The 23220-nt window shown below is 45.8% G+C and overlaps 2 protein-coding genes and 1 long non-coding RNA gene across 7 annotated transcripts in view; 1 reads left to right on the forward strand and 2 right to left on the reverse strand.

The window, feature by feature from the left end:
* Positions 1-1814, reverse strand: part of ARFGAP3 (ADP ribosylation factor GTPase activating protein 3) — an 81833-nt gene extending 80019 nt beyond the window's left edge. For both annotated transcript variants that reach the window (XM_050919748.1, XM_050919739.1), the window contains exon 1: positions 1668-1814. In XM_050919748.1, coding sequence (XP_050775705.1) covers positions 1668-1736 — 69 coding nt within the window. In that variant the 5' untranslated portion in view covers positions 1737-1814. The remainder of the gene's footprint in view (positions 1-1667) is intronic.
* A 1682-nt stretch (positions 1815-3496) lies between these two features.
* LOC127032686 (uncharacterized) overlaps positions 3497-23220 on the forward strand; it is a 62604-nt gene continuing 42880 nt past the window's right edge. The window contains exon 1 of the long non-coding RNA XR_007768866.1: positions 3497-3675. This is a non-coding gene — a long non-coding RNA (uncharacterized LOC127032686). The remainder of the gene's footprint in view (positions 3676-23220) is intronic.
* PACSIN2 (protein kinase C and casein kinase substrate in neurons 2) overlaps positions 16253-23220 on the reverse strand; it is a 141447-nt gene continuing 134479 nt past the window's right edge. For all 4 annotated transcript variants that reach the window (XM_050919789.1, XM_050919805.1, XM_050919798.1 and 1 more), the window contains one exon: positions 16253-18109. In XM_050919789.1, coding sequence (XP_050775746.1) covers positions 17997-18109 — 113 coding nt within the window. In that variant the 3' untranslated portion in view covers positions 16253-17996. The remainder of the gene's footprint in view (positions 18110-23220) is intronic.

Below are 23220 nucleotides of genomic sequence, written 5' to 3' on the forward strand. Positions count from 1 at the left end.
AGGAGGGACAAAGGTGCACCAGTGCCAGAGGGCTCTGCAAGGACAGGGAAATGAGACAAATCCAGATAATCCTGGCAAGTGACCTGCATCCTATGCTGCAGAGGAAGGTAAAAAAAGAACTCCAAGGTCAACTGCCAAGCTAACCTAGGGGGAAATTCCTTCCTGACCCCACGTGGTAATCACTTAGACCAGGGTTTGGCAACCTTTCAGAAGTGGTGTGCAGAATCTTCATTTATTCACTCTAATTTAAGGTTTCGCGTGCCAGTAATATATTTTAAAGTTTTTGGAAGGTCTCTTTCTATAAATCTATAATATATAACTAAACTATTGCTGTATGTAAAGTAAATAAGGTTTTTAAAAAGTTCAAGAAGCTTCATTTAAAATTAAATTAAAATGCAGAGCCCCTCAGACCAGTGGCCAGGACCTGGTCAGTATGAGCGCACTGAAAATCAGCTTGTGTGCTGCCTTTGGCACACATGCCATAGGTTGCCGACCCCTGACTTAGACCTTAAGCAAGTAAGAACCAGCCAGCCAAGAACCTGAGTGAGGGAGAAAAAGAATGAGAGCATGCTCGGTGCCACCTCAGCGCTCTGATCCTCCCAGTCTAATGTCCCATCTGCAGCTGTGGCCATCCCTGATCCTTCAGAGGAAGGAGATTAAAAATATATGTACATTAGAACCTCAGAGTTACAAACCAGAGTTATGAACTGACCAGTCAACCACACACCTCATTTGAACCGCAACTACACAATCAGGAGGCAGCAGCAGAGACCAAAAATAAAGCTAATACGTACAGTTTTAAATGTACACTACCAAAAAAAAAATAAAGGGAATGTTTAAAAAATAGACCAAAGCTGTATTAAGTCAATATTCATTTGTAAACTTTTGAGAGAATGACCACAACATTTTGTTACAAACATTTCAGAGTAAGGAACAAGCTCCATTCCCGAAGTATTTGTAACTCTGAGGTGCTACTGTACATACGCACACATTAAATTGGGGGAGGCCAGGAATATCTCCCTTTTTGACACTGACCAGAGGCTGACCGAAACCTTGAAGCATGAGGTTTAGGAATATGACACAAACCAGAAGTGAAGCCTCCCCTGCCCTCATCAGAAGCAACCCCACCACACAATCCAATTGATTATTGTCCAGCTCTCACTTAAAACTAACCCAATTGTCTGCTCCCCACTACTCTCTTCAGAAGGCTGTTCCAGAACTTCACTCCTCCCCCTTTTTTAACGTCCAACCTGAATTTCTTCACGGCTAGTTTACACTCATCTGTTCTTGTGCCAACATCATCCTTTAGCTCACACAGCTCTTCCCCCTCCCTAGTGTTTCCCCCGTAGAGAGCAACCATAGGCCCCCCACCCCCGCTCTCAGACTAAACAAAAGGTTGTTCCCCCGTTGTGACAGGACCCCCCCCCCCGCTGTTCTGGTAGGGGCTGCCCATGGCAGGTAGGGGGAGGTACTGGTGGGTCCCTGGACCCTCCCATGGCTCCCTTGGCGCGTGAGCCCTAGGCGGGAGAGTGGCCCCCCCAGGATCCTATTGGCCAGTCACAGTGGGGGAGGGGGGGGATCCGCTGGCACCGCCCCCTCCCGCTCCCAACAGTGCGACGTGTCACTAACAAAGTTCGGCTCCCCCCGCCCAACCGCGGCCCCGTTACCTTGTTGGTGGGGGCGGCGCGGAGCCGCTTGAAGATGGCGACAATGTCCTGTTTGCGGGGCTCGCACATGGCCGCGCCGCGCAGGGGGCCGCTCTCGGCGGCGGCCACCGGGCAGGGGAGCGAAGGACCCGGCCGCCCTCACACACACACACACGCACCCGCAGCACAGAGGGGTGGGGCGTGCGCTGAACAGGCCGTCCCACGAGGGGCGCGGCGGTGGGCGGGAATCCGCCGTTCGCCTTCCTGTTCGGTCGGGGTCGGGAGTTGCTCGCGCGCCTCGCCCTGTTCCAAGCTCCCGTTAACCGCCGCTTGGCCCCGCGGCCGAGCCAGGGGCTCCGGGCTACAGCGCGAGACTGTGGGTCACAGGGCGATGAGCCGCCGCCCCCCGTCGTGTTTCCCGAGGGCTTTACAGCCGCTCCTGGCCGCTGCGCCCCGCCCAGGCCCGAGCCAGGCGTAGCAGCGCTCGGAGCGGGAGGCCGGGCGTCAGGAGCCCGCCCCGCAGCCGCTGACTGTGGTTGGGCAAGTCACGTCACCCCAGCCTGCCTCCGTTTGCCCCTCGCCAGCGTCTAGTCCCGCTGTAGCTCAGCGTTACGGGGCCATTGCAAAGCGGCGGTCGCGCTCCGCAGAGCCTCCCGCAGCCCGCGCCCCCCGGGGAAGGAGTCGCTGTCTGCCTGCCAGGAAACGCCCGTGTCACCGTGCACCCACCGACCTCCTGGAAAAACTTTCTCATCATCAGACTTGACAGCTGGACAAAGGCAAAATGCTGGTTGAGACGAGTAGGGTTTGATTTGGGGCTATTTACTTTGTATATTTTACATAACGGTGGTTCTGTGTCTTCCCCCCCCCCACCCCTAATTTCCCACAACTATGAAAAAATTAAATTGGTCAAAATGATTTTAAAAATTGAGTTCTGCCCAGCCTGATCACCTGTGATGGCTCAGTTGAAGAGGTCCCAAACAGCAGAGGCAGTGCGATAAAGCTGATGCTGCTCAGAAAGGGAATAGTACCAGCAGGGCCAGTGTAACAACTAGGCGACTGCCTGGGGTGCCAAGATTTGGGGGCACCAAAAATCGGTGTCTAAAAATTGTTTTTACACTATTGCTTAGGGGCTGGTACCTGTCAGGCTCCAGCGCTCGGGCTGCACCAGCAGCCTCTTCATCTCTGAGTCTCCCCCGCTTGCCCGGGGGGCCATTCCTCTCAGGCTCCTTGGCTGCTGTAGCCGCCTGGGAGGACGCAGGCAGGGGATGCCACGGTGGAGGAGATGCAAGGGGCCGGGCTCAGCTGGGGCCCACACCTCCCAGCCGAGAGCTGCAGGAACTAGGCGCCACTCTGGGGGAGCCAGGCAGCCCGAGTCCAGGGCAGCAGCAGCCTCCGTGGCAGCAGGGGCAGGCAGGGAGTGTAGCCCACCATGGGGCAGGAAAGGAGGCGCTGCTGCTGCTGTTCCCCCCCCTCCTACAGCTGTCCTTGGCCCTGCACAGCAGGGCCTCTCCTGCCCCATGGCGGGCTACACTCCCCATCTGCCTGTGCTCCCCCGGAGGCTGCTGCCGCCCTGGGCTCGAGCCAAGCGGTGTCCAGTTCCTGCTGCTCTCGGCCAGCAGGTGCGGGGCCCTAGCCGAGCTCGGCCCCTTGCATCTTCTCCGCGGTGGCGCCCTCCACCCGCGTTCTCCTGGGTAGCCGCAGCAGCCGGGGAGCCTGAGAGGAGGAGTGGGCCCCGGGCAAGCAGGGGAGACTCCGAGGTGAAGAGGCTGCTGGCCCTGGTGCAGTGGGAGCACTGGAGACTGACAGGTACCTGCCCCTACCTCATCCTGACAGTGCCTGCCCCCCCCCCCCGCCCAGTAAGTGTTACTTGCCCCACCTCAAGCTCACTGCGACACCAGCACCCCTTGGCAAAGGGCCCCCTTATCTTCACAAACAGCTGTTAGCACAGGCCTGACAAACTCACTGCACCCCACACTTGTCTTACAGAGCACTTACCCACAAAGCGGAACATGGAAGGGATCTACACGAGGTTGGTAACTTGTCAAGAGTGAGAATCTTTGTGAGATGTGTGCATTTGTAATATTGAAGGAATAATGTATTTACCTTAAAAGTCTGCTTTATAGACTTGGAGTAGAAATTAGTCACCAGGGGATAATGGGCCTTTGGGGCAAGGGGGATTTATCACCTTGCCGAACCTGACTGGTGATGCAATGCAAGGCTCAATTGTTTAGCTGATTACCAGGACCAGTGCAAGGCCAGATTAATTTTTTCTGGGCCCGGTGCCAAACTTATTTGTGGGCCCTCCTGGGGAATGATTGTAAAAGGGTCTGGGGGCAAAAGCACAGTGGGGCAGGAGCTAAGGTTGGTCCTGGAGCAAGGGAGGGGGTCAGGGGTAAACTGCAAGCGCAGCAGGGCTGGGGAGGGGATAAACAGGATCCCACCGCAGCCCACATAGAGCAGGTACATACCTGGTTCTAGCCTAGGGGTGGGCAAACTTTTTGGCCTGAGGGCTGCATTTGGGTATGGAAATTATATAGCGGGCAATGAACGTTCACAAAATTAACAATTCAGAGATATTCGAATAAACTATTTAATAAAGATACATTTTAGTGGAAATAAACAAAACCTTACTTACCAATATAAATATACCATCAAAACAATGGATTACCATAATTAAACCAAACTTAACCCTTTTCCATGCCCCCTCTGATTAATGTGAACAATGCAGCTGATCACCCTTTTTTAAAATGGCTTCAAAGTCCACAATATGGAGCTGAGATGCTGGTCAGCTAACTGGAATCTGTAGCGAGATTTGTTGTAATTCAGCAAGGAAAATGAACAAAACAAAGATTTTCTTGCAGATATTGGGAACTTTGTTTCACTCAAGGAGGCATAAAACTCATCCAGTTTTTCTGAATTGTACTTTTCCTTCAAAGTGGAATTGCACTGGAGATCAATGAGCTCCAGTTGTAATTTTTGTGGGGCTTTCTTGTAGTCAAGTGACAGTGGGCATGACACCAGCTCCAGTGTCTTCTCTATTTTCTCAAAGACAAATCGATGAGAAAATTCTCCGTTCAAGTCACTCAAAATTTTGCTGTACTTTTCTCTCTGCTCTGGTGGCACTTCCGAGTATTTCAGTATTGGAAAGTGAGCAAACACTTTTTCCTTAATTTGTTTTGAAAACAAGACTAACTTGGCTTTGAAAGCTGTCAGACAAGAATATAATTTGTGTACAAACATTCTTTCCTTGCAGGTTTACATTAAGTTCATATCAATGTGCCAAGATATCCACACCAAAAGCGAGGTCGCACACCCAGTTTGAATTCTTCAATTCAGGGAAATCATTTTCTTTCCCCTGCGTCTCCAGATAAGTGCGAATTTCACTCTGAGCTCCCACACTCACTGCATTACCTTTCCTAGGCTGAGCCAGCGGACATTTGTATGATAAAGTAAGTCCTGGTGTTCAGCATCAGTGTCTTCAAGAAGGGAAATGAATTGCTGATGATTAAGTCCCCTCGCTCTTATGTAGTTCACTCTCTTCACTACTGTGAGAACACCACAATTCATGTCAGGAACATTTTTGCAGAGGGCCTCCTGACGTATAATACAATGCAGAAAAATCATCTCTTTATCAGGGTCATCCTCTTTTACTTTGTCCTGTATTCTTTTTAAAAGTCCTAAGTTTTTCCCAGTTAAATTTGGTGATCCACCTGTGGTTACATTTGCCAGTTTACTTCAGGGGAGCTTCAGATGTTCAAGGCACCTAGACACCCTCTTGTGTAAGTCTGATCCCTTAGTAGTGCCTTTCATTGATTATAATTCCTCTGTGATTTCAAATTTGTCAATTCCTCTGACAAAAATCAGTAACTGTGCTATGTCCTTAATGTCAGTGCTGTCATCGAGAGCTAATGAAAACAATGTAAAGCCCTGTGCGTTCTTGTTCAACTCAGAAACCAAATGTACATTAATCACTTCTACACGGCGAGTAACAGTTCTTCACGACAAACTAATATTCTCAAATTTGATTTGGTATTCCAGGCACAGCATGCCAGAAACATCAACCATGCATTCCTTCAAGAACTCCCCTTCAGCAAAAGGCTTATTTTCTTTAGTGATTTTAAACACCAGAATATAACTTGCCTTTATAGTGGCTTCCTGAACTGCAGCTTGTCACACAAATATTTTGCTGAGTTTTTGAGTTCATGGTGAGTGTCTCAGCTTTTCTTTCCCTTTCCTCAGTTGTTAGCTGCCATAATTAGGATGTTTCATTGAAAAATGGCAATTCAAATTGTACTCCTCGAATACCCCGATGCTCTCCTGACAAATCAGGTGTACAGCCTTCGAGTTCATGTTTGTGAAAAAATATTTTGCATTCCGTTCTTTGTTGAAAACCCAACACTCGCTGTCCACTCATTTTTGAAAGGGAAAAGAAAATCCTAACTGCTGCCCTCATTTCAAACTGCTGGTTTACAAGATGGCGCACACACTGAAAAAACTGGGCCTTCTCTCTAGCCTGCATTTGTCAGGCGTCAGTGCCCCTGACAATTTTGAGCCATGGCACTCTATCCCAGAACCCATGTGGACAAGAAGAGGCAGGTGTAAACTCACCTGTAACTTTATGCCCCAGCCTCCCCCGGAAAATGTCCTTACTGTTGTACTTTGAGATCTATTTGCACTGTTGTGTTCGTTAAAAGTTTGTATGTAATAAGGGATATTACCAGGGTGTGGTGAGAGGACTCATGAGGTGTGGTGCATGGGGTGCTCCAGAGGGTGGTACCAGGGACTCTTAGGGGCCCTGCAGGCAGTGTGACACCAAGGCAGTTGTGCCACATGCAGAGGCACCGGAGCTAGGACAGGAGCAGCTGAGGCCGCAGGGCAGTTTCCCTCCACTCGAGGCTCTCAAGGGTAGGGCTATAGGAAACTGGGAGGGGATTTGGCATCCTACTTCATAGGGATAGTGAAGTCACTCCTGCACAATGTGACGTTTTGCGTGCCAGAAGAATCTTCCCGAAAGATGGTGCTCAAAATGAACTGCTCATCATTGAGGCAGGGGCAGTGTTTTCCCAGGAATTGAAATTACGGAGGGTATTCGAATTTGTACTGTACATGAGTATCACAGATTATTAGTGTTGGAAGGGACCTCAGGAGATCATCTAGTCCAACCTCCTGCTCAAAGCAGGGCCAATCCCCAAATAGTCCCCTCAGGGATTGAACTCACAACGGGGGGTGGGGTCAGGGCCGATGACAGGTGAAACTGTGAGGGTGAAGGTGGGGCTGTAAGGCACCATAGTAAAAACTGAAAAATGTTTCATGCCCATTTTACTAGATTTAACTCATGTTTTAAAATCACCACACAAATTAAAGTTGGCTACTCAAGGCTTCTATGAAGCACTACATCTACATCCTTCTTGCTTACTTGTTATAATTTTGCACAGTTCTGTTAATGAACTTCTTGAATGCAAGGTGTTCATCTTTGGTGGCTTCTCGTGTGTCCGGTACTTCCATTCCTTCTTCAATTGATATGCTCATTATTTCATTCACATGATCAGGCAGAAAGCGACTTCTTTCAGAACACAAAATTCTATTAAATGATGAAAAAGAACACTCAGCTGTAGCTGTTGTGATTGGGGGTAGCAAGAGATGAATTCCTACTTCTTTCATCCCAGGAAACATAGCACAAAGATCGGGTCAAGCCACTAGTGATGTTAAAAAAGAAGTTGAAGTCAAATCTTCATTCATTCATCCTATGATATTCCACTGTGTTCAAATTCTATTCTGTCCTGAGCACATGGCAGCCCCATTGCTGGTAGTGCCTCACTCCACTCAACTGGCAGTGTTTTATAGGACAGGGATCTGTAAAAGCTACGTAGAGGTCGATAGAATCTAGAAGTCGCTGTTGTAGATTTTTAAGAATCAAGTCTATGTAATTTTTCAGTTGTCTTAACAACACTTCTTGTCCTCTTCACTTAAGGATTCAATATAAATGCCTTCATTAGTCAACCTCTGGACTGAAGTCTTTGCTTCTTCCAGTACTTTTTAAATGGATAGCTCTCTGACTGATCTAAATGTAGTTTCTGTTGCTGGACAAAGATCTCCGACTGTTGTAGCAGATACCTGGATGGCATAGTGTAATGACCCAAGTGGTTTCAAGAGTAGACTTACAAGAGAGAGAATGGCAGTAGTCTTCTTTCAACGTAGTAGCAAAAGTAATCCACCAGCCTCACTACTTAGATCCATCCCATCTTGGTAGATACTTTCCAAAGCCAGTAATAATGGCTGGGGTAATTGTAAGACGACAGCCAAGGACCGCTTGTGAGAAAGCCAGCGGGTTTTCCCAGGTTGGACTAATTTGAACTTCAGTCCCAGTGTATCTTCTATATTTTCCAAGAAATTCAGTCTTTTTGAACTCTTGCTGAAAAAAAGAATATAATGAAGACATTACATTTATAGCTTTTTAAATATCCTTTCAAGAGTCTGCAGCTCATACTAGTGCTAGTTGGAGTAGATGGCCTCTGCAGTGTGTATAGGAGAGATTAGGGTTACACTTTTTTCCAGCTGCTCACTGTTCGCTGTGGCCACTGTTGTTCATTGTGCCACCGTTCACTCCATCACTCTGTTACCAATGACCCTGCACCGTCACCTTCTGCTGCCACCTGCCACTGTGACCTCTGGGAGTTGGTCTTTTGATGTTCCATCCAGCTCTCAGTGATTTCAGCTGAGCTCTCAATGAGGGAACCTCGCTGCTAGTGCAGGCTGGGCTGTCTCTTCCAAACTGTCCCACAGCAGGACTAAGCACTTAGACCTGATTATCAGTGATTTCAGCTGTAGTGGTCACTTAAACCAAAAGACTATCTATGGAGCCTAATCAGCTCTGTATTTAAACAATGGAGAGGGGAAGGTCAAATAGTACTTGTGACTCAGGCAGACCATCAGGCAAAACACCTGTCCCCATCCTCTCTCTTGATGCCCTCAATCAGCACAGGCTAAGTACAGTTCTACTGCCCTTTATTCATACAATAAGAATAACAACATTACATTACCCCCCGCATTCAAGTGATTTGTAACCCAACCTCAGCCAAAATCTACCACTTGGGCAACACAGCTCTGTTTGCTGGCTACTTAGGTGTCAATGTAAATACAATCTGGTCCTGAAGCCTCTCTCTCAGCTCATCACTAGCTGTCAGGGAGAACACATTTAGACTTTGCTTACAAATCATCATTTGAAATAATTAGGTTGGCCAACATCACCAAAATGAACGCACTGACATTGTCATTAAAAAAACAGCTATATAAGGAAGTTAGTCTATGTTCATATTTTTCAAATCTATTATACTTTTTCAGATACAGGTATCCTATCATACACTATATATGCTTTTAAAGTATGTATTCATGTTTCAATTTCAATTCAAATTTCCAAACAATCACTAAATTGGCAGCGATGCATGTAACTTTCACAAAACTGGGGGAGGGAGGTGTTGGGGAAATTCAGGGGGGGTGTATACCCCCCCCAGCGGAGGGTCTAGGGAAATCCCTGGGAGGGGGCTGGGAGCGCTGGGTGGAGTGTGGCAAGCCCCTGTCCCGCTCCCCCTGCAGGAGCATGGCAAGTCCCCAGTACCGCTCCCCTAACTGGAGCACCGGGTAGAGCGCAGCAAGCCCCCAGTCCTGCTCCCCTGTTCCATTCCCCCAGCTGGAGCACCAGGCTGAGTGCGGTAAACCCCCAGCCACGCTTCCCCGGCCGGAACTCAAGGGCCGGATATAAACGTCCCATGGGCTGTAGTTGACCCACCCCTGTTCTAGCCCATTCTCTTCATCTCTCTCTACACTAAGCTGTCCCCTCCTCCCGCAGCAGCAGGACAACTTCTCTTCCATCCCTCTGGGGTGGGTGTTGGGAGTGGGAGGAGTTGAGCCTAATGTGGTTACTCCTAAATGGGACTTTTAGTTTCCAATCAGCACTGCTAACCGGACACTCAGGTCTCATTTTCTACTGGAGTTTCCAGTCTAAAACTGGATACTTGGCAACAGGGCTGCCAGAAAAGCTGAGGGTGGGGGGGGGGCAGCAAGCAATCATTTTTAAACACGGAGGGGGGAAGGAAGTGCTGGGTGGGCTAGGGAGTGGAGAGGAGCTAGTGGGCAGGGCCATGTCTGCTGTACTGCCCTGGTAGGCTGGAGACTGTAGGGATCAGCTGACACAGTATCCCCAGCCCAGGTGATGGGACGCAGTGGTGGATTTAGAGTTAGTGGGGCCCCCCGGCCCTGTGCTCAACTTCATTTTTGGGACCCCTCCTTGGAACCCAGCCAAGAAAAAGAACACCCCACCCCCGTTTTTCTCTCTTTTTTCTTCATCCTCCTCCTATAAGTAATAGCAAGTAAATGAAAATAAAGTGAAGTACCTTGATTGTTCTTGAGTCTAACTTATTTTTCCACAGACCACTTGAAAATCGTGGAGGGTCTCGCTGGACCACTTAATGATCTTTCCAAATATTGTTTGTACCGTTAGCTAACTATTGTAAAGCACTTTGGATAAGAGCACTTCATTAAAAAAAAGTAAAAAAAGTTGCGGTGCGGGGTCTGGCCAGGAGCTAGGGTGAGGAAGGGGGCTCAGTGTTGGGGCAGGAGGTTGGGGTGTGGAGCGCTTACCTGGGGCAGCTCCTGTTTGGTGCAAGAGGTGCAGGTGGGGTGCAAGAGCTCCTGTCTGGTGCTCAGGGTGGGGTGAGGAGGGGGTGCAGGAGTCAGGGCAAGGGACTGGGGAGGTGTGTGAGGAGGGTTCCGGGGTCAGGGTCCTCCTTGTTACAAAACAAAAGTATTTGGTGCAATCTCATCAATCTCATCCATTCCAATGGTGCCTTTCCCACTCCTGCTCCTGCCTGCAGCAATCAGCTGGCTTGTGGCATTCAGGCGGGAGGGTGGAGGAGCGAGGACTTGGTGCGCAGACTCCCACTCCCTCCCCTGCCTCCTGAATGCCGTAAACCAGCTGATTACCACTGGCAGGAGGCAGCGGAGGGAGTAGAGAGCCTGCGCGCTGAGTCCTCGCTCCTCCCCCTCCCTCCTGAACGCTGCAAGCCAACTGATTGCTGCGGGCAGGAGGCAGGGGAGGGAGGAGCAAGGATGCTGAGTGCAGAGTAAAGGGGGAGGAGGTGGGGGGAAGCAAAGGCAGGTTAAGGGTGGGGGCTTGGATGAAGGGGTTGCATAGGCGGGCTGAGGGTTGAGCCCCCCACCCCCGCTTCTTGCAGAGTAGGGAAAGCTGCTGCTGCACAATGTGCTTCTTCTAGCCTACAGGACCTTCAGCCTCCTTGCCTGCCTCATTGTCTCCAGTGCCAGTGGGCTGTGCCTGTATGGGATAAGGTGGGGGCACCTCCCAACTATAGTACTGTACGGCAAAAAAATTTCCCTGGAACCTAACCCCCCCCCATTTACCCCATTTCTTATGGGGAAATTGGATTTGCTTAACATCGTTTCACTTAAAGTCACACTTTTTAGGAACATAACTACGTTAAGTGAGGAGTTACTGTACAGGGAAGATCTCATGGTGGGAGGAAACCCTTATGGGTTGCAATGTGGCCACTTTTAGGGCATTGGACCCCAACTTCTTCCAGTGTTGAATGACCCAAAACTGATCAGTTCAACATTAAACTGCATCTCCTTATCGTGCCACATTGGCTGATGGGAGTTGTAGTTTGGGTACTTGGTGCCCCCACTCTCTTCTATGGACCAGGCTCCCTGACTGGGCTACATCTCCCATAATGCAGCACCTAAGTTGGTCAGAAGGAGACCACATTTCATCATGGACAATATAGTCTGGCCAGGAAGCCTAGCTCATAGGAAGGACTGGGGGCATGAGCTGCCAAACAACAACTCCCCTGAGGCAATACAACACCATAGGAAAACAACACCTAGCTCTTCAATAGCACTTTTCATCCATAGATCTTAAAAGGCCGTCAGTATCATTATCCCCGTTGTACAGTTTAATGTTGAACTGACTTGAAACCAAACATCGTGGGTCAGTATAAAAAACCCAAAATATTTCGATTACAATCGAACTAAACAAAACAAAACAATTTGGTTTTCCCAATGGCAAATGTGGATTCTTCTTCCAGTCATTGCACATGTCCATTCAACCTCAGGTGCATGTGCACCCAGTGCACCAGAGTTGGAGATTTTTCCCTTAGTGGTATCCATTGGGGCACCTGCTGCTTTGTGCTGCTATACAATGGTATAAAGGGAGGAGTCTCCCCTGATCCCAATCACTTTCTTCTTACTGCCCATGTTTGGCAGTCGGAGCACATTAGCTTGCTTCAGCAAGTTTCCCCTTTCAGTTAAATTGTTTTTTCTCTTGTATATAGTTTTGTACTTGTTCAGAGTTAGCTAAGTGTAAGTTTAATTTCTTAGTTGTTTTCAGCAGTTAGTGGAGTATTGGTTCCTGCTTGTTCTAGGTGCCAATACCTGGTATTTGGGAATGCTTCTGTCTTTGAGCTTTCAGTTTTGCATAGGATGCAGAAAATTCATGCTGGCCAGTGATCCTCATTCTGTCTGTCAAAAGTGCCTCGGTGAGGATCATTTCTGGGAGAGGTGTCAGATCTGTAGGGACTTTAATCCCCAAACTAAAAGAGAGGGAGATGAAGCTCCATCACCGTCTGATGGAAGCAGTCCTGTGTCCACCTCCAAAGCCTCCCTGTTTGGGGCAGGCCCTGAGCACTTCTAGTTGAGTCCTTTGAAGCACCCTGCCAACGTTGTCTCCTCAGTACTGGAGAAGTAGAGCAGCACCAAGATTCAGTAATGTCTGGAGGGGCACTTCACTTGCTACAGTGCCACTGTTGCCTCTAACTCAGCGGTTCTCAAACTGTGGGGTGGGACTGAAAAGTGGGTCATGACCACATTTTAATGGGGTTGCCAAGACCAGCGTTAGACATGCAGGGTCCCAAAGCCGAAGACAAAGCTGAGCCCCACTGCCCGGGACTGCCCGCCTCCCAGCTGCCCCCAGTTCATATAGTAATTTTTGTTGTCAGAAGGGGGTCGCAGTGCAATGAAATTTGAGAACTGCTGGTCTAACTCATGGTAGGTAGTGGGCTTGACTTTCTGCTGCCAATTAATGCTTGTTGCGAGGCAACTCAGCACTAAATTTGTCCATTCACCTTTGAGAAAACAGTAGGCAGACAAAAGCAACAGCAAAAAGAGATCAAACATGAGTGCCAGAATAACTAGCAACTCACGGCCCCACCAAGGGGAAGACAACAAGCCTGTTTCCTCAGTAGACTTCAGACTGTTTGAGCCCTATGGAGCTTTGGATCTCTCCAACGACATATCAAGCCCAAAGGAGCCTTGACTCCTAGCAAGAACAAGCATACACAACACTAGCAGGTGAACTGCCAGAAGTCAGCACATTAAGGACCTGCTCCACTATAGCAACTGAGTCATAGAAGCTTACTTAGGTTCCAGAACCAGAGGAGGGGCTACTCCCAAGTCCAAAGAGGAGATAAGTTTAAAAAAAGAAAGTACCATTTCTAACAACTCTTGAATAATGCATTAGCCATTTCATTGCCATCTCTGAGCTCAAAGGCAGAATCTGTGACTCTTAGATTGATCACTAGGTATGATTATTTTAGACATGTTCAGCAAGTCCCCTGATGTTTTGACATGAACATACATTGACTGCTATTAGGTCTGCCAAAGAAGAAAAGTTTGAAAGAGAAGGCGCCCCTGGCCAAGAGCTCTATTTCAGAAGTGAGTCAGGAAGATTAAAGAAAAGGATTGTATGGCCTGAAAACTAACTTCACCACCTAAAAAATAAATAAATAAATAAAGGAGGCAGCAGCAGCCAGCAGAGAAGAGGAAACCCTACTATCAGGAGTCCAACTTGCAGCAGGTTCAGAGCTGCTGATAGTAGAAGGTTTTTTTCTCTTCTCAGCCCCTCTTCCCTCTCCTCCCCTTTGTCCGTAATATTTTATTGTATTATATAGCTAATACAAACGCTGGTTTTTGAAGGAACCTAAAATTCATGTAATATAAGAGTTTCAGTGTAAAAACAGATACACTGATGACTCAGGGAGATTTCCCATTAGTGTTAGAGAAGACCTAATAACTGTAGTCATAAAACTAGTTTCACTTTGCTTTGCCAATGTCATGAAAAAAGAACTTACTTAGGATGAAAAGATATCAATATGGTACTAGTCCAGCTTCTGGCTTTAAAGCAAAAGTAGTTTTACTATGTTAACCCTACTAATATTTCATAAGCATCTTAGCTAAGAGAGCATATCAGTGTAAATGTTTACTAAAGGTACATCTACACTTCACATTTCTTTCAACAGCATTTAGAACACATACACGCATACCCCCCACCCCCAACATAGGTATCAATAGAAGTGTAGATCGTGAGGCATGGCATAGGCGAGTAAAGACATGCCTGAAGGGTGTGAGTATGTACCCAAGTACATATCCTATATGACTAATCACCAAAGCTGTGCCTCCCCATCTACACTGCTGCAAAGAGTGTGATGAACTTGAAACCACGGGGAAACCTTTGAATGGGGTTTTGAAGGACTGCTTCTGCCAGAGCCCATGTTAAATGATCATTGTAAATACCTGTTAAAATTTATAACTAATCTCCTAATGCACATCAAGTCTCATCTAGTTTTAAAATTTTAAATGTGGTTTTAAAAGTTAAACATAGTAACAACCAAACATTTTTCTAGTGTTCAGAGTACCCATAGTTGCGATATATAAATTTCAAAACACTGAAGATAGAGCACAGAGTCTTAGGACAAAATAGTTTCCTGACATAGTTCAGGATTTTGAAAGGAGCAGGTGTTAAGGGGGCTGGGGATAAAAAAAAAAAATCTACAAAAGAACTGAGAGTTCTACCTTCATCTCCGTTTTAGGGATTGTTAATTTAGCGCTGTAGAAGTAAACCATACTGCATACACCTCATGAGAAGTGGTCAGATCAAATTTCTCAATATTGATCTATCAATACATCTCAGTCTTCGCTCTCAATATCTTGCTATACTCTTAAACAGAGATGCATAGTTGACAGTTTTTTGTACCAGGTTGACAAAGGTCTACTAAAAAACAAAAATGAGATCAAATTCATTGCCATTTGAGTTAGTGGGATTGGATTTCCCACTCAGCAGCACTGCATAGCTGGAGCGTAACAAAGGAGTCCAAAGTATTTGAAAATAGGACTTGCTTGTTAAATCTCTATTGCCAATACCAACATAATTTTCTGACAAGCAATTGTCACCCTGGAAAGTTTTTATAGAAAGGAAATTTGTCATTTTTCTTCCAGCACATTCATTTTTCTGACATCTTTAAGCAGATACCATGAAAGCTTTTTAGTGAAAGGCAGAAAGATCTTGTGTAATGTATTGTTTGAATCTTGAAGTGTTCAACTAACTTCATTAAACACACACACCCCTTGACGGAAAACAGCATTAGACATCACCTGTGCTGTAGACAGATGTGACATTACGCTCCATATTCTTTATGGAAATATGCTTATGATATAGATGACATAACTGAGGTGTACTTTATGCAAGATGACTCATGTACAGTATCATTGGAAAGGTTATGATTTACTGAATGTGTTTATCCAGTTTGTATGCATGTATCATTTTTGTATCTGAAGCTGATAATATTGACCATGTTTCTGTATTTCAAATGTGCTACGCTGGATGAGGCCAAATAATGGTAGTGGCTTATTGAAGAAATGCACACAAGGTTTACCCCAGGAACTGCGAGATAGGTCTACACAATGGGAGCGGTTTGACACAGGTCAGATAGCTCTATACAATGAGAGCTGTTTGACCCAGGTCACAGCAAAAAAGCTTTCAGGCAAGTTATAAGATATAAGGGGAAGATATAAAAGAAGGACAATGACAACACCAGACCTGAGGAACAAAGGCTGAACTGTGAGAAGTGATGGTCCCAAGCTAGAAACTTTAGCCTGTGTATGAAAACCTGGGAAAGCCAAGACAACTTATGCCTTAAAATCTGCCAGCCTGTTTATCACACAGGGTGAGAATTTGCTAGTTTGTATCCTATCTGTCTAGTGTGTCAAGCTTAGTTTGCATGTTTTGTTTATTTACTAAGGTAATCTGCTTTGTTCATTTGCTATCCCTTTAGCCACTTGAAATCTACCTTTTGTAGTTAATAAACTTATTATTAAACTCAGTTAATGTAATATCTAATGGAGGGGAGAAGTCATGCACACCTCTCTTCACATTGAGGAAGAAGGCAGTTTTTTATGAGCTTGCGCTGTGCAGATTTTTCTGTACAGTGCAAGACAGTATTGTTTTGGGTTTCTCTCCCAAAAGGGGTGTGCACGTGAGTGCTGGGGCTGTAGACAGTTGTAGATAGACTGAAGCAATATTTCACCCTCTCCCCTTCTACAAATGTTTCATTACAAGCTTTTGCCAATACAGTCTAAATCTGGTGCCATGCTTCCTTCTTTAGGAAGGAGACAGGCGTCTGTTCACATCATACACTAGTTTATGGATTTCATAGACTCAATGCAATTTTGGTTATTCATCTCAAGTTGCAGTGAAATGCATAGAATATTTGCTTCACAGCTAAATTTTCATTTTCCACTAGGAAGTAAGAGGTTCATTGTGTATATTTAAGAGATTAACAGATTTTATTAATTTTCTAAAATATTTTAGAATACAGAGACCAAGACCCCAAATTCTTGACAGTTTTTGTTTAGTCTTTATATTGTGAATGAGCAAATATGCTGGTAAATTTTTAGGACGGACACATACATACATCCACTACCTAAACCTGTACATTTCAACTCATTAGAAATGTTGACTAAATATATCTCTATGATCTCAAAAAGCAAATAGTATAGCTAAAGAACACCTATGTTGTTTTAATTACATGAAAATAGATTTCTTAATTTGATTACAGTGTAGCTTCCTAACATGGCATTTTGACTCACCTGATAAGATTTAGATTATTTTTAAAGACAAAAACCTGCTAGAACATGTATAACCCAGCTGTTAAATGTCACAAATGTATACTGTTTGACACTGTTACATATGACTGAGTTGTAGCTGCAAACAAGATGTAGAAGACTTGACAGTGTTCTGCTACAATAATCCACATAGGGACTACTAAAGCTAGTTTATATTTGGATCCACAATTTACCAACCAATACAGATTTAGAATATACTGTTGTATTTACTATATTTCTGAGAATCTGAATCACAGAATCCTTGCTCTGTGATACAGCACAACTAATAGGGAATAACAACAATGCAGATTTAAATAGGCCTATAATTTAAGCTTTCAAGCAGAGTCTAAATCTAATCAACAGAAGGCTCGCAAAATTAACAGTAGACATGCTCTTTAAATTTTTTTGAATATCAGATTATATATACATATACACAACATAAAGAGCCTCTTAATAAAAAGCAATTTAGTCTATTTTAAAGACTCCTTTGCTTGAAAATTAGTCTTCATACATGTTTAACCTTCCAAATCACTGATAAAATCATTAATAATTTATAGAGGGTAAACTGCTCAGCAAGAGTATAATTGAAATAGTTTTAAATATTCTATGTTATTTTTGCTTTTAGAATGCAATTTACGATCTATTTGGGAAACTCACATTTAAACGTCAAAATGCATAAATAGCATTCACAATAGAAACCCAACCATAATATATGCAGATATATCTGCTACAAAACAATCTTCTGTAACAGACATTTATTAAATACAATACTTGTTTTACAACTTTAATCCATGATGACAGCATGGAAAGATTAACATTACAACATGGAAAGTTCTCATTCACTTGACTGGTGAATCAATCGGTCATAATTTAAGTATTAATTGAAAAATCCAAGCATTTAAAAAAAAGGTGCTTGCCTACACAGGATTTAAATAAAAAAATACTGCATCTTTCAGACATTGCTAAGAACAAACAGAAAATCAATGACAATAGTCTTAAAAATTCAAGTTGAAAATTACTGAAGGTCACTTAAAACAATTGATTAACTGAAAATCAGGATAAGCCAAACACCCAGCATGGATTAGGGCACCAGAATAGAAAATGCAAAAAACATAGCAATACAGAATAGACAGGAAAGAAGCTAAAGAGGAATTTCCTTGTTGTACTATATTTTTCAACCCGACCCTTTTGTCTTCCATTGTGTACAAATTACAATTTTGTTTTCAAATTGCCAAATCTAGCTTTTGTCTCTAAATCACCACAAAGTCAATATCAATCCATCATTCCCTTGCATTAAAAAGAACTATATACATTCTATACATCATTCAGTTCCCCTCATTGTGAGCAACGTATTCGGTACTGGCTTTCAAAGTTATTATAGTACTTCCAGAATCACTTAATCCTTTGTCACTGGATTGCTTCTACGTAGTTTGCTGGGTATAAGCCAACTTGTCCATTATCCAGACGTCCTTTGCACCAACCTTGCTCATCTTCATCCTCCGTTTTAGTTAGCTCATCCCCTGCAAAATAAATTTCACACTGACAACCACCACCACTTTGGTAATAAGAGAAAATAACATAGCATCAACTATTCTAGATACCTACCCTTCTTCCTTACCCACCCCCACCATAAATGCTTCCTAACTCTACTCTTTACCATCACTTTGATTTTAGCAAAAAATATCCCATTTTATAAACATTCACATATGATATGAAGCACTTTAAGATACTTGGATGATAGGAGTTTTATAGAAGTGAAGTATTATAATGCTGACATTTCGAAAAGTTAACACTTTGCTTTACCAAAAATGAAAATACAATTTTAAGAATTACATAAATTAGTATTAACTCCCTACCTTTCTAGAGAGTATGGATGGAAAAGGCTAATTTTGGGAAGCATAACTACCTCTACCAGGTCAAAAAATGACACTTTTTTTACACTAATGAGATTTACAGCCATGTAAATGTACACAATTTTCCCCTATACATAAAAAATTGCTACAAAGGCATGTAAGCAAAAAGCTACAAGATTTAGCAAAATGTGCTAAGACATGTTCTTTCTTTAAAATATACTGGTAGGTTACTGGTATACCTACTGGATATATTGTGAAGAAAATAAATATCTTCTACCCTACGTTATTTTTTGTTACATTCTTCTTTAAACAAACATAATGGACGTTGGGATTTAATTTTTGGTGTTGTGGTCCCAGATTCACAGTTAGAAGTTGATACATGGCTGTGACATCGCCTCAAGAAACTTCTGTTTCAAATGCTCAGTATAACATAAGTCTCACTCATTCTAATACTGTTGCACAAAACCTGTAATTCCTTATGGTAGCCATTCTATACCCCACCCCTCAGCTCCATCGGACTGAGCCAGCAGCACAGCCAGGGCCGGTCCCAGGGTGGTGATCTCTCTTGCTCTTTGAGAGTGGTGGCTATCAGCCAGGATAGAGGGGAAGTGGGTCCTGCCTGGGACAGGCTCCTTCAGGACCCACTTGCCTGGAAGGGCCCAGCCAAGCCCCCTATGCTCTCCCCCCCCGCCCCACTGGCTAAGACTGGCTCAGCCTCTGCACCAGTCCCATGCAGTTTGGCCCTGGAGAGGCAGGTGGGGCCCTGCAAGTGGCACACAGGAGAGACCACTCACAGCTGGAGCCACACTGGGAAACAGGGCAGACACCTGGGACGTGTCTCCCAAGAGCCTGTCTGTGCCCACCAGCCCTGCAGCCAGCAGCACTGCCCAGACCACATGGCAGAGCTGGCTGCTGGGCAGTGAGCCCTCTACAGGCAAGCGGGACCTGCTGCTTGAGAGCCTCTCATACAGCAAGGCCTGGGCACTTGACTGCCCTGGGAGAGGGGCCAGACCTGGATGGATTAGATGGGTCCGTAATGGGCCCCTTCCAAGTGTAAACCCAGGACTGATGTAAATGATATATTAAACTATAATATGGACTTATTTAAACATCTTTCCTATATGGATATTTAAGTGTCTACAAACAGGTTGTCTAGGTCTCTTTTAATGTAGGTAAGCACTAGCCACATTAAGGATTATTTTCTTCTGAGAACAGCAGAGCTAAATAGTTTAACCAAAATCACACAGCTAGGATCAGAACCCAGAATGCCTGACTCCAAGGTAACCACTACATCCCAGTACATAAACATTGCTTCATTTTCCTGTAGACAGGCTCTACTGTGCTAATCCCTTGGAATATAGCATCTATCACTTGTCTGACATATTACTTGCTGTATTCCAAAGGGATTAGAACAACTCCATGTTGGCTGGGTAAGCAGGAGGAGGGCAGAAGTTGCCACAATCCACTGTGGATGAATAGCAATTTTTGGCTCCTGTTGATTCCAGGGAGGAATAAATAAGAGCTTGGTCTGTCTTGCTACTGCTGTTCCCTTATCAGGACGGAGTTTAAAGCAAACCAGAACACTACTCACCTTTTCGGTAGCCCCAATTTGTTTGAAAATATTGAGATATGATTATGTGATCAGAGAGAGCCTTTTTCTACAGATAAATGGAAAACTGGGACAAAATGAAACACGGGTTTATCAAAGGTAAGTTGTGCCAGACTAGCCTGATATCTACCTTTGAAAATATATCTAGCTTTTTAGACAAGGGAAATGCAGTAGATGTAATCTGGACGTCAGTAAAACTTTTGATATGGAACAACATGGTAAATTATTAATTAAACTGGCAAAGAATGGGATTAATACAAGCACAGTAAAGTGGATGAAACAATGGTTAAAGAAGAGATGACAATAGGTTGCGCGGAATGCAGAACTGTTGGGCTGAAGGGAAGTTACTAGTGGAGTGCCTCCAGGAGTGACCTTGGGACTGATGTCATTTAGTATTTTCATTAAGGACTTTGGCACAGAAAGTACGTGTGCTTAAGAAATCCGCTGATGACACAAACTTAGGATGCACTGTCTATAAAGATGTGCAAGGTCATGCACTTAGGATTAATAAAAGACGGTTACTCACCTTTGTAACTGTTGTTCTTCGAGATGTGTTGCTCATATCCATTCCAGTTAGTTGTGCGCGTGCCGCGTGCACATTCGTTGGAAGATTTTTACCCTAGCAACACTCGGTGGGTCGGCTGGGCGCCCCTTGGAGTGGCGCCGCCATGGCGCCGGATATATACCCCTGCCGACCCAACCGCCCCTCAGTTCCTTCTTGCCGGCTACTCCGACAGTGGGGAAGAAGGGCGGGTTTGGAAAGCATATCAGCAACACATCTCGAAGAACAACAGTTACAAAGGTGAGTAACCATCTTTTCTTCTTCGAGTGATTGCTCATATCCATTCCAGTTAGGTGATTCCCAAGCCTTACCCAGGCGGTAGGGTCGGAGTGAGATGTGGCAGAATGCAAAACTGCTGAGCCAAAGGCTGCATCATCTCTTGACTGTTGAACCAGAGCATAATGCGAAGCAAAGGTATGGACTGAGGACCAGGTAGCTGTGCGACATATCTCCTGGATAGGTACATGAGCCAGGAAGGCGGCAGATGAAGCCTGAGCTCTGGTAGAATGCACAGTGATGTGGCTTGGGGAAATATGAGCCAAATCATAACAAGTGTGGATGCATGCCGTCACCCATATGAGATCCTCTGAGAGGAAACAGGTAGGCCTTTCATTCAGTCTGCTACCGCGACAAAGAGTTGGGGCGTTTTATGAAACGGTTTTGTCCGCTCAATATAAAATCCGACTGCTCTATGGACGTCCAGGGAGTGCAATTGTTGCTCCCGTCGCGTTGAGTGTGGCTTCGGGAAGAAGACTGGGAGAAAGATGTCCTGGTTAACATGAAAGGCTGAAACCACCTTAGGGAGGAAAGCCGGGTGTGGTCGCAACTGCACCTTGTCTTTGTGGAACACAGTGTACGGCGGATCCACCGTAAGAGCCCTAAGCTCAGAGACTCGTCTGGCCGATGTAATGGCTACGAGGAAAGCTGTCTTCCAAGACAGGTATAGTAGCGAGCAGGTTGCTAACGGCTCGAATGGGGGAGACATAAGTCTGGTTAAAACTAGGCTGAGGTCCCAGGTCAGGGCTGGGTGGCGTACTTGAGGGTATAAGTGCTCCAAGCCCTTGAGGAACCTCGAAACCATAGGGTGTGAGAACACAGAACGACCACCTTCGCCTGGGTGAAAGGTAGAGATGGCTGCCAAGTGTACCCTCAGTGATGATACTGCTAGGCCCTGCTGTTTGAGAGACCAGAGGTAGTCCAAAATAGAGGGGATCGGGACCTCAGTGGGAGTAAGATTAAGCGTTTCGCACCAGCAGGAGAAACGCTTCCACTTGGCCAGGTACGTTGACCGGGTGGAAGGCTTCCTGCTACCCAAGAGAACTTGTCGTACTGATTCAGAGCAACATAAACTCTGACTGGTTTAGCCATGCAGCAGCGACGCCGAGAGGTGAAAAGCCTGCAGGTCCAGGTGGCGAAGCCTGCCATTGTCCTGAGTTATGAGGTCTGGGTGGAGTGGCAGGGTAATTGGGTTGGCTATCAACAGGTCGATTAACGTGGTGTACCAGTGCTGCCTGGGCCATGCTGGAGCGATCATGATGATGCACGCTCTGTCCCTGTGGAGTTTCAGCAGGACCTTGTGAACCAGCAGGAATGGTGGGAAGGCATAAAGGAGCTGGCTCTTCCACAGCATCAGGAAAGCGTCCGAGATCGATCCCGGGGAGAGACCTTGGAAGGAGCAGAACATCTGGCATTTCCTGTTCTCGCGGGAAGCGTACAGGTCTATGTGGGGAAATCCCCACGTCTGGAAAACAGAATGCATAACATCCGGGCAGATCCACCACTCCTGAGACAGGAAAGACCTGCTGAGTCGATCCGCCAGAGTGTTCCGAACGCCTGGGAGAAAGGACGCTACCAGATCTATCGAGTGAGCTATCCAAAAGTCCCAGAGTTGGATGGTCTCCTGACAAAGGGGAGGAGGACTGTGTCCCTCCCTGTTTATGTAGAACAGGGAGCCGTTGTGTTGTCTGTAAACACTGAGACACAACGGCCTCGCAACTGTTGCTGGAACGCCTGGCACTCCAGGCGAACTGCTCTCAGTTTTCAGACATTTATGTGTAATGCCAGCTCCTGAGAAGACCAAAGGCCTTGAGTACGAAGGTGACCGAGGTGAGCACCCCAGCCGAGAGATGACGCGTCTGTCATCAGGGACACTGACGGTTGGGGCAGATGGAACGGCATCCCTGCACACACCATGGAGGGAGTTAGCCACCATTCTAGGGAGCCTAGAGTGCTCAGGGGAATGGTGACTATCGTGTCTATTGGGTCCCTGCCCGGGTGGTATACCGAGTTGAGCCAAACTTGGAGAGGACGGAGACAGAGCCTGGCGTGTTTGGTTACAAACGTGCAGGCAGCCATGTGACCCAGGAGACCGAGACAAGTGCGAGCTGAGGTCGTCGGGAAATTCTGTAGACCTCGGATGATTGTTGCCATCGCCTGAAACGGCGGCTGTGGTAAGCAGGCTCTGGCTAGATTGGAGTCCAGGATAGCTCCTATGAAGTTTAACCTCTGTGAGGGAACCAGAGTGGATTTTTCTAAATTGATCCTCAGGCCTAGACGTGTGAATAGGTGCTTGACGATGCCCACATGCTGAGTGACTTGTGTCTCGGA

The sequence above is a fragment of the Gopherus flavomarginatus genome, chromosome 1, assembly GCF_025201925.1.
Source record: "Gopherus flavomarginatus isolate rGopFla2 chromosome 1, rGopFla2.mat.asm, whole genome shotgun sequence".
Lineage (NCBI taxonomy): Eukaryota > Metazoa > Chordata > Testudines > Testudinidae > Gopherus > Gopherus flavomarginatus.